The 16,899-nt window shown below is 36.4% G+C and overlaps 2 protein-coding genes across 2 annotated transcripts; one reads left to right on the top strand and one right to left on the bottom strand.

Moving 5' to 3' along the window:
• Positions 1–538: 538 nt before the first annotated feature.
• Positions 539–3,747, bottom strand: ALG2 (ALG2 alpha-1,3/1,6-mannosyltransferase). The gene is made up of 2 exons (XM_083377206.1): positions 3,383–3,747; positions 539–1,671 (listed from the first exon to the last, which is right to left on the bottom strand). The coding sequence occupies exons 1-2, from the start codon at positions 3,725–3,727 to the stop codon at positions 766–768; spliced, it is 1,251 nt and encodes a 416-aa protein (XP_083233332.1). The 5' UTR covers positions 3,728–3,747; the 3' UTR covers positions 539–765.
• A 140-nt stretch (positions 3,748–3,887) lies between these two features.
• On the top strand, positions 3,888–11,217 carry SEC61B (SEC61 translocon subunit beta). The gene is made up of 4 exons (XM_083376517.1): positions 3,888–4,120; positions 4,220–4,317; positions 5,261–5,362; positions 11,063–11,217. Exons 1-4 carry the CDS (start codon positions 4,118–4,120, stop codon positions 11,148–11,150), a joined length of 291 nt encoding a protein of 96 aa, XP_083232643.1. The 5' UTR covers positions 3,888–4,117; the 3' UTR covers positions 11,151–11,217.
• Positions 11,218–16,899: the final 5,682 nt, after the last annotated feature.

Below are 16,899 nucleotides of genomic sequence, written 5' to 3'. Positions count from 1 at the left end.
ACAACAGCATAAATTGAATTTATTTGCTGGTGACATAGTGTTAATATGATTAAATTGATGTAAAATTTCAATATGCAATTATAGAATTGAACACTCAAAATTTCAATTCAATAAAAAAAATCTCTTGATCAAAAATTGGATATGAATTATCTAATATTATTTTCAAATATTACATAAAACATTAAAAAAGAAAACATTAAAGTTTAAAACATTAATTTTAAACATAAGTTTAAAGGAAGAAAGTATAATTCCAAAAATTTTGGGAAATAATTTTCCTGCCCTTTCAGTTTCGGACTTCTCAAATCAGGAGAAATTTTTTTAAATAAAAAATTTAATTTAATTTAATTTAAATTGCTGAATCATGTTAAGGAAAAAAAAGCCAAATTAACTACAATGTTGTACTCATATGTATATATCATAAACAGCAACTGATTACTGAACATATCACTGAAATCTATGAATGTGACATATCTGAAATCCATGAATAGTCTTTTTCATATCAGTTTCAAGAGTAACTTGCAAAAAAAGTGATAGTACAAATAATAACAGTAGCAATAACTTTGTTAGGAATAAAGATTTAATTTTTCAAGTGTTTCAAATGAATATCCAAAATGTCTCAGGACAATTTCAAATATTTTCATTACATGGCAGGACCCAGTTTTAAATCATGTATAAAGATTTCCAATCAGCAGCAATAGTATATGCCAATGAATGTAAGTAAAACTAAGCATTTCCAAGCAGTAAACTACACAATAGCATTTTATTTCACTGTATTAACTTATGGATATGCTGATACAGCTTTTCAGTGAATGCTCCTGATGAAAACTTTTCCAAAACTCTGATTCTTCCAGCAACTCCCATTGTCCTCTTTAAATTAGGATTTTTTATAAATTTCTCCATGGCTTCTGAAAACTGGGTTGGAAGAGGATTGCACAGAAAACCTGTCTGATTGTTTACAACTGATTCCACAGGTCCTCCTGAATTTACAGCAATAACTGGGCACTTCATGTACATAGCTTCTAAGGGAACTATACCAAAGTGTTCATTACTTGGTGTATATAAGACACATATGGCATTACTAAGTAGAGCTACTTTCTGCTCATCAGAGAATGATCGCAGAAAGGTGATATGCTCTTCAACCTGAAGTTTGGTAGCGAGTGCTTTTAATTCAGCAAAATATTCCACATTTTCATTAACTGCCTCATCATAACCACCAGCTAAAACCAGATGAACTTCACTCCAGCTTTGAGCGTCAAGTCTACCACGAAGATCATGTAATGCTTTCAAAGCCAAAACTAAATTTTTCTTTCTTTCATATCTATTGATGGAAAGAAACAAGAATTTCTTGTTTCCATTGGGAACTATATTAGCAATATTTGTAGAAATAGCAGTATCAAAAATATTGACATTCAAAGAGGGATAAAGGACCTCTGGATTCATGTGACACAAGGATTTGAAGGTGTGTTTGAAAATATTTGCTGTGAAGTAACTATTGACAAGAATACAGTCAGCCATGCCAGTTGTATATTCTTCTAACCAATCTAGTGGAGCTCTGTAGAGGCGTTTAAGCAATGATTTCCTCTTAGTTAAAAGTTGATCAGGAAAGTGACAGTAAAACAAAATCTTTTTATGGGTCCGAGCTAGGCGTAGTATTGGAATGCATGCAGATACCTAGGAGAAGAAAAAAGTGGAAAAAAGTGTATTATGATGAAAGTTAATGTGTTAAAAAATGATTTAAGATTTTGTACTTAGTGTTGCATTTTCTTATATTAAATTTTCAAGAGATTTCCATTTCAATCATCTCCTCAGTGATATTTAATTCAAAATTATTATTATTCATTTATTTTTCTCAAGAATGCCAGCTAATATTAGCAATCCAAAGAATATAATTTTTTCGGTAATTTGTTGTTTCTGAGGTTAGAGAAAATCTGATTTTTATATTAGATGTAAATCTCAGCTAGTCTCCTTTGTTTATTTGAGACATATCATTTATCTAAATAACACCTCCCTCCAAGCATTTACTGTCTAATGTTGATATACCAACATATCAGTTTTGAAGAAAATTTTGCATAAGATGCAAGTGGCCAATATTCTGGTGTGATGCATGTGGCAATATCTGAGAACCATTCTTTCCCCTCAATTGAAAAAAGTATACTTTATGAAATGAAGGACAGAAAGAATCTTGGTTATTTTATACTCCATGATTGAGCTATTGTTTTTTTGGGGCCTACTAAAATACCTCAAAGATCAAGGATGTATTGAATTACTTTTGAAAGTAATTGTCCCATCCTGGATGCCCAATTAGGTATTCTTTTCCAAAAACAAAACAAAAAAATGATTTATAGACACATCTCCTCACAGATATACCCAGAGAGATAGGTTTTTAAAAAAAAAATAAAAAAAATAGGAGAGTTTCAAAGTAGCTAGTGCTGTAATATTGAAAGAGAAAACAGTCTCTTAACAATTTTACCTCTGCTATGGTGACATATCTGACACAATACAGTAAGGTATAGAATTATACTAATCATGACCTACCAGCAAATTAAAATTGTGTTGGCCACTGACTATAGAACGACAATATTTCAATGACATTAAATAGCTTGAGAGAACCCTCTTAAAATGATTTCTAAAACAAAAGTAGTACAATTCTGTTTTGCATTAGTAAGACTCCCATCTTACTGGCACCATAAAGAATTTTTATAGGATTTTGAACACCATACTTTAACAAGGAATCATAATGGAAAAAGAGCAAAGAATGGCAACTTGAATATCGGGGGAAGGAAAGAGTGAGAATTTTTGGGAAAAAAAGTATGGCTAGATCACTTATAAAATATCTGAACAGATATCAAGTTATGGAGGCTATAACAGGCTCTTAAATATGTGAAGGTGCAAAACATGGAATAATATTCTAAAATAATATTATATTGTAATATTTTCTAGATCCTTCAGGAATGAACAGTAGTCTCACACTGCAGATGAAGCTTAAAAAACAAACATTCAAAAGCATGCCACTTCCTTAAATGGGTGACTTGCTCTTAACATGGAATATGAATAATTCTAAAATAGTAAACATTGTTTACAATGTGAGAGAGGAAGGACGGTAGGCCCGAGTTACATCTGACTGGCCTAGAACCTTAATTCTGAATGGATAGCAAGAAGTCAAAATAGAAAAATGAATACCTGTTCCTTGCGCTCTCTTAAATAGTAATTTTAATTACAGAGAATTATCGGGAGAAAAAGGCATAGAAGTAATTGTGTGGCCTTTTGAATATATCGTGACTTGGTGCTTATTTAAAGATTTTCTATAAAAATCGGTATTTTCAGAATGTAGTGTTAGGGGGGAAATAAGTTCAGGAACAGGTTATCCGAGCGCTCAACACACCTGGTCACAAACAAAGACATCAAACTCCTCTCCACTAAGCAGCAGCACGTGCAAAGCCAGCCATATCATGCGTAGTACGGCACAGAGCGCGTGGCCTCTTCCGAAAATGTTCCGCGGCAACCAGTCGCCCGCTGTTCGTATGTCTAGTTGACCAGTTTCGGAGAAGCACCGCGAGGAATCATAACGCGGGGTCCAAATTTGCACGCGACACCCTCGTGCGCGGAGAGCTAGAGCTGCATCTATTATCAGCCTCTCTGCCCCACCGATGCCGAGATCTGGGTGCAGAAAAAAAATGGACGGTCCCTTTTGCTGCTCGTCATTTGTTTTAAGCTCCGGAGCGGCCATGATGACGTCTGTTGCCTCAAGCTTCCGCAATACAGGGCGCGGCTACAACAAACATATCCGGATCATTCACATAGCCAACTCAGCTTTAGTTTTTTCCCATCTGAAATAGAGCCTAAAGCACTGCCTGCTCCTTTTCACTTTCACACAATATAATTAGGAAGGAACTGCCAGGAATAAATTAAAATTTAGCTTAACTGCTTTTGTTGAACGAAATCAAGGGTGATCTAGTCGGATTATTTTCTTGGTTATGAGAAGAATTCCAGTCGGGCAGTGAAGTAGTCTCCTGATTCGGAAAGGGACCTGTTACGTCAAAAGAAACCAGGTCCTCTCTTGAGATTGAGACGTGTCCTGTGAATTCAAGCGGTTCGTGCTCTGTGTGCCACTTTTGCTATGGTAAGCGAAAGGAGCAACAAAATGATGGTTTGTGAGGAGACATTGGGTATGCGTATATACCTAAGGAGCTACATTTAATTCTCTTTCCTTAATTTTCAGCCGGGTCCCAATCCTAGTGCCACCAATGTGGGTGCCTCTAGTCGCTCCCCTAGCAAAGCAGTAGCCCCACGTGCGACGGGATCCACAGTGCGACAAAGGTAGGAAGATAAAGAGTTTGTTGATCGTTAAATTAGTAGCGGTGCTGTAATAGAAACGACTCATAATGGATCACTGCTTACTTTTCATTCGTTTTAAATTACAGTTGCGTAAATGCATTTATAAAGTACAGCCTACTGTACAGTCACCAGAACTAGGCAAAAACATTAGAACGAATTATAGATAATAGCAAAGAATTACACTTTTCGATAACTCTGATGCCATTAATGATCGACTGGATTTTAAGTGCCAGAAAGATTATTATGGAAAGTGGAGAAACTATTCATTGCTTCATTTATTATCCGTATCAACGGGATATTTCCGTGTAGTTATATCTCTAATAATTTAAGTTGGAGAGATTTATAAACTACAGTTTTTGTTTGTAAACATCTCTTAACACTTAACTTTCTGTTGTGCATATCATAGTTTTGGTGTACATCACTTTGATATAATGATTGAAATATTGACCTAGAAACCAGGAGACTATGAGTTGTAGTCCTATCTTAGGCAGAAAAATAGCTGGGTGACTTTGGGCCAGTCTCTTTCTCTCTCAGCCCCACTCACTTCACAGGGTTGTTTTACGAAGGAATATCACACATGTTCACTGCCTTGAAATACTTATAAAATAATAAAAGTGGAATAAAAGAAAAATGTAAATAAATCATAACTGACTAGAAGATAGAAATGGTAGATCTGAGGTTCTCTTAAAACTGCTGAATTATAATTCCCATTAATTACTAGCATGATCAGTGAGGAACTATGCTGTGAATTGTAGTTCAATAAGGCGGTTTTCCCATCTAGGGTTGATACAAGGTGGTACTTTGTAAAATCTTGTAATTATTTGTTTTTTCAGTTATAAAGTTGATACAAAAACAAAGCATGTAGTGTATATAAAAGTTGCATGCTTGGTTACTCTTGATATTTTAATTTTTGGTTTGTTTGTAGGAAAAATGCGAGCTGTGGAACAAGGAATGCAGGTCGTTCAACTTCTGCTGGTACTGGAGGAATGTGGAGATTTTACACAGAGGATTCCCCTGGTCTCAAAGTGTAAGTAAAAATATAAAGGCAATAATGAACAATTTATTAGTGAGTGTTTCTTGTAAATCTACTTCTTCAGAAGTAATTAGATTTATAACTGAAATTTTTTTGTAGTGTGGTTTTAGGTGCTTTGATTTTTCTCACAACCATTAAATTTCACATCAGTCCATAAGGTATTGGAGTAATGGTTGTGCTTGCTCCCAGAGCGTGAATTGTGCACGTTATTCTGCTTTTGTCTTTGTGGTGGTGAATTGCAATTAATGTAGTGAATAACATGGGGAAGTATTGGCAAGGGAGATTAAAAAAATTTTCTGAATTTTTGACGTCATAATTATAGTATTCTTCTGGTTCCTTTCTTCAGGATAAGATGGGAATACAGAATTATGATAGTTCCCAAAACTTCCTGAGGTTTACCTTTGCATACTTACATCTGATATTTACCCCTTGTCTTTAAGATCATATAAACCAGAGGTCCCCAACTTTTGGGCACCAGGGACCAGTACTGTGTAGAGAAGTTTTTCCACAGACTGGAGCATGCATGGTTTTGTGTGCTGCTTGCATCTTGTGGATGGGGCTTTGCTTCTTTATGCGCCCAGTTGCTGGCATGCCGTGGCCCGGTACTGGTCCAGAGACCAGGGGTTGGGGACCCCTGATATAAACTACTTAGAGAAAATTTTTCATGCAGTGCATAATTACTATGAAGTACTACTAAATAATTATTTACCCAGTTGTTTTAAAAGATGATTAGCAGTTTATAACATGAGAGATTGGTAAATCTTAGGTCTGACAGCCAGTTTGGTGTGGTAGTTAAAGACACCAGCTTAGACACTGTGTATTCTAATTCTGTCTTAGGCAGAAAGCCAATTAAATGATTTGTGACCAGTTTCAGCTTTAGGAAGAAAGCAGTGGCAATCCCCCTTCCCAAAATGTTGGCAAAAAAACTGCATGGACTTGTCCAGACAAATGCCAGGAATCAAGGTTGACTGAAATGTGTATGTATGCAGACATTTTAGATACACTGTATATATACACTGTATATTTATCTATACTGATAAAGACAGATGTGGATATTATTTTTTTGATTTTATTTTAATTCCATTTATATCCCGCCCTTCTCCGAAGACTCAGGGCGGCTTACAAGCTTAGCAGTAGCCTTCATTCTATGTATATGCCTGCTTGTTAGGGCTTTCACACACACCCCAAGCGGCATTATTACAAAGTCAGCTTAATTGCCCCCAACAATCTGGGTCCTCATTTTATCTACCTCGGAAGGATGGAAGGCTGAGTCAACCTTGAGCCTAGTGGGATGCGAACCTGCACTAATTGCAGGCAGCTGGTGTTACTTAAGGAAGCATTAGCCCACTGCTCCACCAAGGCTCTTAAAGCACTCAAAGGACTATTTGCTGCTTCAGACCCAACTACTTCATACCACTACTCATATTCAAGTATGTGGTAATTTTGTAATAATTGCAGGAAACAGTTTCTGAATAAAGTATTTTTTCTCTTATTTTTTATGAATTGCTAGAAAATTTGTATTTATTTCAACTATTTTCTCCCTTATTAAATAATCAAAAACTAAATATAAAAGTAGATAGCCCAGAATATATTGATTGTAACTCTTTAATCATTAATAAATAAATACATAAATAAACATACTTGTTTTGGAGCAGTTTATGGTATTTACTTAAGAGTAGTACTAAGTAATGTTTATATTAAATAGTAAGGCTTCTCTGTAAACATACATTGCATTTTTAAAAAAAAATTACAGAGGAAAAAACACACTTTCTCATGGCTTCAGACATCCACAAATTTAATTCCCCTAGATGGCATGCAGCTACTTCTCTCTTCCATTAATTAATCCCAGAAATTAGTCAAATATTCCAACAAATGTTTATTGATAGCCAGAATAGGTCAGGGATTTATTAATTTTATTTAAATATAAAATTTATCTGATTACTTGACCAGCTTCTAGGTAGTTTACAGAACATACAGTGGGACAAAAAAGTATTTAGTCAGCCACCAATTGTGCAGGTTCTCCCACTTAAAAAGATGAAAGAGACCTGTAATTTTCATCATAGGTATACCTCAACTATGAGAGACAAAATGGGGGGAAAGAATCCAGGAAATCACATTGTAGGATTTCTAATGAATTAATTCGTACATTCCTTGGTAAATGTACACTAATCGGCATACATTAAAATGAAATTTCAGTACATACAGCTCTCAAAAGGTCACCACCTCCAATATACACTATATAAATCTGACAAAAATAAATAAATAAATAAATAAATAAATAAATAAATACAGAATTATGCATATACCCACATATATTATATGACACAGAGAAGCAACAGTCTAGTTTGGGTTATGTATAGATGTCCATGGGGAGAAAAATGAATCTTACCAGACGGATGGCATCGGGAACAAAGCTATTAACAGAATTGGATAGTCCTGCTAGAAATACTTCGAAACCTCCTCACAGAGGGGAGCAACAGAAACAGACCGTAAAGTGGATGTGTGGGATCTCTAACAATGCTTTGAGCTCTAAGCACATAGCACTTATAAGCAGCATCCTGAATACTAGGAATCAAGATCTTCTCAACTGTCCTTACCAATCTCTGTATAGACTTTTTATCTGAGGCACTGCTGCCACAAACCAGACAGTGACGCAGTTGGTTAAAATGCTTTCAGTTGTGCCTCTGTAAAAAGTGGTCAGGACAGAAGGAGAAAGATGTGCTCTCCGACACAGGAAATGCAGACACTGGTTTTTACGCTTTACTAAGGATGATGTGTGGAGAGACCCATTCAAATTGTTAGTTATCTACACCCCCAGATACGTAATACTGTTCACCACTACAGCTGCATCCTTGATACTGAGTGGAGTATGACTATGCCAGCTCTTTCTAAAATCCACAATGATCTCCTTTATTTTATCAACATTTAGAACCAGTTTACTTTTATTGCACCAGTCCACCAGAGCTTTCACCTCTTCCCTATAAGCATCTTCATTGTCATCCCGGATAAGATCCCCAGTGCTGTGTCATCTGCATACTTCACAATATGATTCGTAGCAGATTTGGCACAGCAGTCATGAGTCATTAAAGTGAACACTAGCGGACTCAGGACACAGCCCTGTGGAGAACCTGTACTTTAGATGGAATTGGAAACTTTCTTTCCATCTCGCACACCTAGGGCCTATCAGTAAGGAAATCAAGTATCCAATTACATAAAGGAGTATTAAAACCTAATAGGCCCAGTTTGTTCACGAGATGCTGAGGGATGATTGTGTTGAATGCTGAATTAAAATCCACAAACAGCATTTGCACATGAGTATTCTTCCCTCCAGGTGTGCCAAGCTAAGATGAAGCACATAGGAAAGTGCATCTTCTACACAGCGGTTCTTCTGATAGGCAAACTGTAATGAGTCAAATGTAGAGGGAAGGCATGAAACCATGTAGTCCTTCCCCAAAACACTTTATCATAATGGAAGTGAGTGCAAATGTGGAGAGCACTAAGAAAAAGCTTAGTTCAACAGAATTCCCAGGTGAGGAGTAGGAACAGAAGTTTGGTAAACATTTTCTCACATTTTATTTTATTTTATTTATTTATTTATTTATTTTATTAAATTTATATGCCTCCCTTCTCCCTAAGGACTCAGGGCGGCGCACAACAATAAAAATTAAAAACATAAAATAGAAAATTTAAAAAAGAATTAAACAATAAATACAATAATTATATGACAATTTAAAAACCAGTAAAAAGCTAATTAAAACCGTAGTCAGTCCAGGCCCGCTTGTTGGAACAACCACGTCTTCAGGTCACCGCGGAAGGACCGAAGGTCCTTTATTTGGTGATTGCTTACTACTTTTGATGCTTAGAATTAATTCTCACTTGACTCTTAAAATCATCTCTCTTTTGCCATCTCAAATGAACCTAGATCTTGAGATTTCTTAAGCTCTTGAATCTAGAGCTTGAAATTGTTCATGAGGTCTTCTGATAGCAAGGTATTTTTATGCAGTGAATAGAATCTTGAATAAGGAGTCAAACCCAAATGAAATAAACAGTGTTTCTTATGTAAAAAGTACATTTATGTCTGTTAACTAGAGATATATTTATCCTTAATAATAAATTGCTTTAAGCCTTATTGTAGTCAAGTCCCCAACTTACCCATGCAGTGTGAATTATAGGTAGTCCTTGACATACAACAATTCATTTAATAGTTACAGTGGCACTGAAAAATATGACCTATAACCATTTTTCACACTTGTGACCATTGTGGCATTCCCCATAGTCATGTGATCAAAATTCAGATGCTTGGCATCTGACTCCTATTTATGACCATTGCTTTATCCTGGAGTCATATGATTACTTTTGTGACCTTCTAGCAAGCAAAGTCAGTGGGGGACCCAGATTCACTTAACAACCATGTTAACAACTGCAATGATTCACTTAACAACTGTGGCACGAAAGGTCATAAAATGGGGCAATACTCACTTTACAGATGACTCACTTAATAAAAGAAATGTTGGGCTCAATTGTGATTGTAAGTTGAGGACCTCCTGCACACAGGTGGGTTGTACCCTAGAATGGTCAAAATAAATCATCAAGGTCTGGAACTTTTCCAAACCATTGTGCATTAGCTATGGTTTGGTAGAAAGAAATCCAGAATGTTTTGATTGTTCCTGGTTTTGGCTGAAAGAAAACCCCAGAGGAACCATGGTATTGATTGCAAACCTTTTGACTTGATATGTCAGTTTGAAAAATTCCTAATTTGACTGCTGACATTTCAGCCCTCAAAGTGAAATAGTTATTTCCTCTTCCCATAGTGACTGAACAGTGGTACTTTTCGGCAGCTCTGAGGCCTCAACTTAAGCTCCTAGTGTTAGCACTGCCACTTAAAAAAGTCACCTTGCGATGTTCCCTAAGCACATCCCATTCTTGTGCAGCCTCTGTAACTTATGAAAATCGTGTGAGAATGGGATATGTTTTCAAGAATAGTTTTTGGGTGTTAGTGACTGCTTTTGTATTACCCAAAATGTAATGATGTGTCACCTTTGACACATGTGTCATAGGTGTACCATGACTTAACTATGGTCTGATTTTTCAGGATGGCAAGGTTGATAATGCCATACCCCTCCACCCTCTTACTCTTCATAGCTTGTGTGCCTATTCCTTACTGCAATGGACTAGGCACCAACAGTGAGGAATAAACAGGCCCACCATCCCACTTCTAATCTTCCCAGCATTTTTATCTCCTGGCTGCTGCTGCTACTAGTATCCACACATCAGATCGTGGTGAATCTTTCATCATATACATGAATGCCACAAAGACTTTTCAAGGAGCTAACTTCCTCCTTTCATTTCAGCTTCGGCTTTTTCCCGTTCTTTTTTCCATACCCAGAATAAAACAGCTTCCTTTTATTTATGTTTTGTTTTGGGTATATTACTTGAAACTAGATGCTCTATGGATGGAGTTGTTCATGCATAGAACATTTTGCATTTATCTAATTATTTTGTAATTTACAATATTTTATATTGTCCCAAAGGTGCTTTTTCAAAAAGGCAATTGGATTTTCATGGGGGGGGGGGGTTTGAAGACATTTTGCTTCTCGTCCAAGAAGCTTCTTCAGTCAGAATTATATACATAATTAAAACCTGATTTTGTCTATTCCTATAATTAACACAGCTCTTGTTTTCTTTTATTTTCAGAGGCCCTGTTCCAGTTCTCGTTATGAGTCTTCTTTTTATTGCATCTGTATTTATGTTGCACATCTGGGGGAAATACACTCGCTCATAATGTCATATCTACCAAATTTAAAATCACATTCTGGACCAAATTAACATAGCTGTCAGATTTTACTTAATCAGATTCTTTTCTGTTGAAGATGCTGTTTGTATCTACACAATTAAATTGAATTAAATATAATTAAAAATATGACCAAATGAAACTATTTCTTTTTTATGAATTTCATATTTTGATGGCAATAAGGACAATTTCATTACAGGAAGTTCTTAGCTTACAGCCATTCATTTAGTGACTGATCAAAGTTACAACGGGACTAAAAAAATGACATATGACTGTTTTTCATACTTAAAATAGTTGTAGCATCCACATGGTGAAGTGATCAAATTTAGATATTTAGCAACAGGTTCATATTTTTGACGGTTGCAGTGTCCCGGAGTCATGTGATCACCTTTTGCAATGTTATGACAGACAGTCAATGGGGAAGCCAGATTCACTTAGCAACCATATTACCAACCATTGCAGTAATTCCCTTAACAACTGTGGCAAAAAATGGGGTGAAACTCACTTAAAATGGGATAAAACCTAACAACTGTCTTGCGTAGTAACAAATTTTGGGATCAATGGTGCTCATAAGCTGAGGACTACATGTATATAATTCAGCAATATTTTGTATAGCCCAACTGTTGAGAGCTAAATGTCCCTAAAATTTACCAAAAAAAAGAAAAGAAAAACTGTTACAATTTACTTGACTCCCCAGTTTGTCTTTTTCTCCATGACAGCTTGGCTATCACAAATAATTCTGTACAAAGGTGGTAAGAATTATTGCTGTGTAACCATACAGATCTTTAGAGGTTTGAACAGACGATCACTTTGTTAAGATGATTGCCTTTCCTTCCGAAAGGGTTGTGGTTCTTCTCCCAAAGACTTGTTTTCTATCCTTGATTACTGACATTTGGCCTTGTTAGAGTTTTACAGCTTTCCAGCGCAAAAATAAGCCAAAAAATTAAGCACACACTCAAATGAGCAGGAGGCATAGTTTAGAAAAACTTTATAAAATATATATAAACATGATACAGTTTCATTCAGCTCCGGAGAACATCAAAAACTCTTAATTGGAGATCAGAAAAAGAACAACAGAGAAGACTAAGACAAGCCCAGACCTAGGCTGGATCACATTTATTTTTATTTATTTTATTGGATTTATATACCGCCCTTTCCCGAAGGACTCAGAGCGGTTTACAGGGTATTTAAAAGAAGGAATACAAAAGTTAAAAACAATTTTAAAAAACTACATCAATCCCTGAAAAAAATAAAAACCCTAATTAAAATTAAAATTCTCAGCCTGGGCCAGAGAGCTCGAAGAGCCAGGTCGAGGGCAGTCCTAAGCTCCACGGGCAGCTGGTTCCAGAAGGCAGGCGCACCCACTGAGAAGGCCCTCCCCCTGGGTGTTATCCGCCGGCACCCTGAGAAGACCCTCCCTGTGGGAGCGCACTGGACGAAGGGAACTTGATGCTGGCAGCAGGTGTTCCCTCAGATATCCCGGACCCAAGCTATTTAGGGCTTTATAAGTCATCACCAGCATGCCTCACAGCCAATAATGTGTCTTAATCAAAAACAGTTCTCATTGGTTGGTTTGTTGCTATGGCTATTCCAGTTTATAAAATTTCTTATGACACTCCACCCTTTATGACTGGAATAGACATAAAACCAAATAATACTTTTCTCATGGTGTAGTCCACCCAATGGCTTGGTCATTACATCTGCCAGACTGTCATCTGAAGAACAATGAAACAAGCAAATTAGTTTACTTTTGATGGCTTCTCTGACATTACAATACTTAATGTCCACATGCTTGTTTCTACTTTTCACTCTTGTCGCCTGTTGCCATTTTAATGCAAGCAGCATTATCTTCAAACACTGTTACAGCTTTAACTTCTATAATTAAATCCTTTACCAGCTGTATATACCAGGTTACCTCTGAACACAGTTCAGACAGAGCAATAAATTCTGCCTCTGCAGTAGAAATAGCTACAGTTGTTTGATTTTCTGGACTTCCATCCAATTAAAGTCCCTCCAAATAATACCACAAACCCAAAATTGGGCTTTCTGGTTTGCACATCACTGGCATGATCACTGTCAACATAACATTTTAACTAACTCTTCAGAGACCTGTATTTGAACACCAAATTCAGAGTTTCCTTTTAATACCTGAGAATTCTTTTCACACCCATCCAATGCAACTGCATTGGTGTGGCAGTAAAGCAACTTAAGATGCTATATCTGGTCTGGACCACTGTGACAAATATAACAGGCTCTCTATTGCTGACTGATAATATCTCCTGATCACAGGCTTCACTTTTGTCCTCACCCAAAGTGTTGTGAAAATCGATGCTCATAGGTGTTGGAGTAGAATTAAAATCCTTCAACAGACCTGGTCTGTTGCTCAGTAGTCCAAAGTCCTCTTTTCTGATGAGAGCAACTTTTGCATCTCATTTGGAAACCAAGGACCAATGGAGAGGCACACACTGCAAGATGCTTGAAGTCCAGTGTGAAGTTTCCACAGTCTGTGTTGATTTGGGGAGCCATTTCATCGGCTGGTGTTGGTCCACTGTGCTTCATTAAATCCAGGGTCAATGCAACTGTCTACCAGGAGATTTTGGAGCACTTCGTACTTCCTTCCACAGACAAGCTTTATGGGGATGCTGACTTCATTTTCCAGCAGGACCTGGCACCTGCCCACATTGCCAAAAGCACCAAAACCTGGTTCAATGACTGGGATTACTGTGCTTGATTGGCCAGCAAACTCGCCTGACCTGAACCCCATAGAAAATCTATGGGGCATTGCCAAGAGAAAGATGAGAAACATGAGACCGAACAATGCAGAAGAACTGAAGGCCACTATTGAAGCATCCTGGTCTTCCATAACACCTCAGCAGTGCCACAGGCTGATAGCTTCCATGCCACACCACATTGAGGCAGTAATTGCTGCAAAAGGGGCTCAAACCAAGTACTGAGTACATATGCATGCTTATACTTTTCAGAGGTCCGATATTGTTCTATGTACACTCCTTGTTTTATTGATTGCATGTAATATTCTAATTTTCTGAGATTGTGGATTTGGGGTTTCCATGAGCTGTACGCCATAATCATCACAACTATGACAAATCACAGCTTGAACTATCTTGATTTGCATGTAATGAGTCTATCTCATATATTATTTTTTCCTTTTAAGTTGCATTACTGAAATAAATGAACTTTTGCACAATATTCTAATTTTTCGAGTTTCACCTGTATTTCTCCCTTTCCCACCCCCTGTCCTAGTTGCCCATAGTTTGAGAGGGAATGTCTATTGAGAAAGCAATTGATTATGGTATATTGTGATGGATAGCAGGCAGGAGGAATAAACAAAGGTTATATTTAAAGGAGAAAGTGAAAGCCATAAAATTCCATGCCTGTTCCCTTTCCCCCTTGGGAATGGCAGAATCTAGAGGGAGATGAGATTTGGGGTTAGCTCCACCTGCAGAGGAAACAAAAATATAGATGTTAGCCTGGTTTGTTGGGATATGCTGTATGAAACCTCTTTAGCAATTTAGGTGCTCTGATATGACGTTTATTGACCCACTCATTTTCTGAGGAGGGAAGGTGTTTCCAATCTACTAGGTATTGAATTGCTCCATGGTACTTTCTAGAATCTAGGATTTCTTTTTTTAATAATATTTTATTAGTTTTTCAATATTTACAATAATATCTTTAGAAAGCAACATGGTGTCTGAGTTACAATAGTTCCATTTTCAGACAAATACATATTATTAAAAAATCTCCATATTATTATAGCCAATACTTCCTCTCTCATTTTTCTTTGATATATATTATCTCTTATCTAAGTTAACATATTTTTATTGCTATCCATCAATCACTTAATAGTTTATTTTATTTTATTTTTTGAATGTATATCCATCGATCTTTTAATATATTTCATATTTTAACATTCCATCTTTAAAACATCAAACACCTTATCTATTTTTTCTAGCTTTAATTTTGTATTAGTATTAAAATTAAAACGTTTAAGATTTCGATTTGATATTACTAAATAACCTCTTTTTCCTTTATACAATTCTCTTTCATACTTAATACTGTAATCCAGTTCTCATTTATCTCATTTCCATATCTATATCAATTTTACTATATTTAAAATAGTAATCATTAAAATAAAAATCACAAGGAGAAAAAAAAGAAAAAGAATGAAGAAAGAAGGAGGAAAAAGAAAAGAGGACAATAAAATATTCTTGTTTCTCATTTATGGTTTCCACATATTAAACCTTAACCAAAATTTGTTCCATTTTAACATTCAATACATCCTTCATATCTCTGCATCCAAATATACTGGCTGCATTCTATCATTCTTAACATATATACATCTTAACCCATATCATTTTAAAAAAATCAATATTTCAATGTTAATATTTATTCATTTGTATTTGTATTTTTTATCTTTATTATTATTTTTGTTAAGCGATCAATATTTTTAATCTACTCATCAAATCATTCTCGTAATCCCAGTACTATCCTGTCTATTATCTATTTCAGACCTCTTAAAAATGTTCATATTTCTTCAATCTTATTCTTGCTTTCTTCCTTTGCCATGTCATTTTACGCTTCTTTGCCTCCAGGTCATCAAAGCATTCTTGTATTACTGTATCATGTTGAAGTGGACCTCCAATCTTCACCTTTGAAGAGTTAAAGAATCTGCCAATAGCACCAAATCTTATTATTTTCACCTCTTGATACAATTGTCCAGGTCCAAGTAAACATCCTTCCATATTTTCTTCATCACCATCTTCAGAAACCTGTATTTGTTGACTATTCAATTCTTCTGCCAATATATTTAATTGTTAAATTTCTTCTATTGAGCCCTGTCCCAATAAAATATTAGTCATAATCACAGTCTGAGTTTGGGTTAGTTTTATCAAGATACTTTCTAACTCTTTTCCAAAGGCTCTTATTTCATCACCAGCTGTAGAAAGAAACTGATAGGTTTGGTAGGATATTTCCCTCAGAGCATGAATTTGTTTTTGAAAATCTTCCATTGTAGACTCTCATACCTGATGTTCAACGTTATTCTTTATCTTGGGTTTTTGTTTTTTTTCTTTAAAGAGAAAATCAGAATTGCAATTTCAAATTTAGCCACTGGGTGTCCTCCAAGTACTTTAAGAATACTTTTCTTTTGTTATTTGTTCTTTAAACATTTTGTTTTTTAAAAAAATGCCCCTGAATTTGTTCGCCACCTTCCGAGGGGAGGGTTAAATTCCCCCTCCCTCTTCACAGGGGAAAAAGTGCTTAGCAGCTTAATTAGGTGAAAAAAAGATGATTGAGGTACAAGAGAGGAATCTTACCCTTGTCTCTTCCACGCTGCCTAATGTTGCCTGATGTTAGCTTTGACTTCGGCTGTCTGCATCTTAGGAGCTGGCCATATTCCTATGGTCAGTCTTTCATCCGCCAGTACAAAGGGAATACAGGCACTAACGAGGGGGTTGCTGCCCCCCCCCCGCATTTCTGCAAAAGCCCCTTCTGTCTGGACACCCCTCCAGGGCGGCTCTTCAGTCCCTCTAGAACCCCCCAGCAATGCAAATCTGGACGTGGAAGACAGGAGCCATCCTCCAGATGTCCATTTTACAGCTGTAGGCAAACCAGAAGTCCGAATCTAGGATTTCTTTTACCTCAAATTATTGTTCTCCTTCAACCATGATAGGAGGTGGTGGTGGTGGTGGTGTTTTTGGCCGTAAAGGTGACTTGTTTCCTT

This window comes from Vipera ursinii (genome assembly GCF_947247035.1).
Source record: "Vipera ursinii genome assembly, chromosome: Z".
Taxonomy (NCBI): domain Eukaryota; kingdom Metazoa; phylum Chordata; class Lepidosauria; order Squamata; family Viperidae; genus Vipera; species Vipera ursinii.
This window is presented reverse-complemented; position numbering and strand designations above follow the sequence as displayed.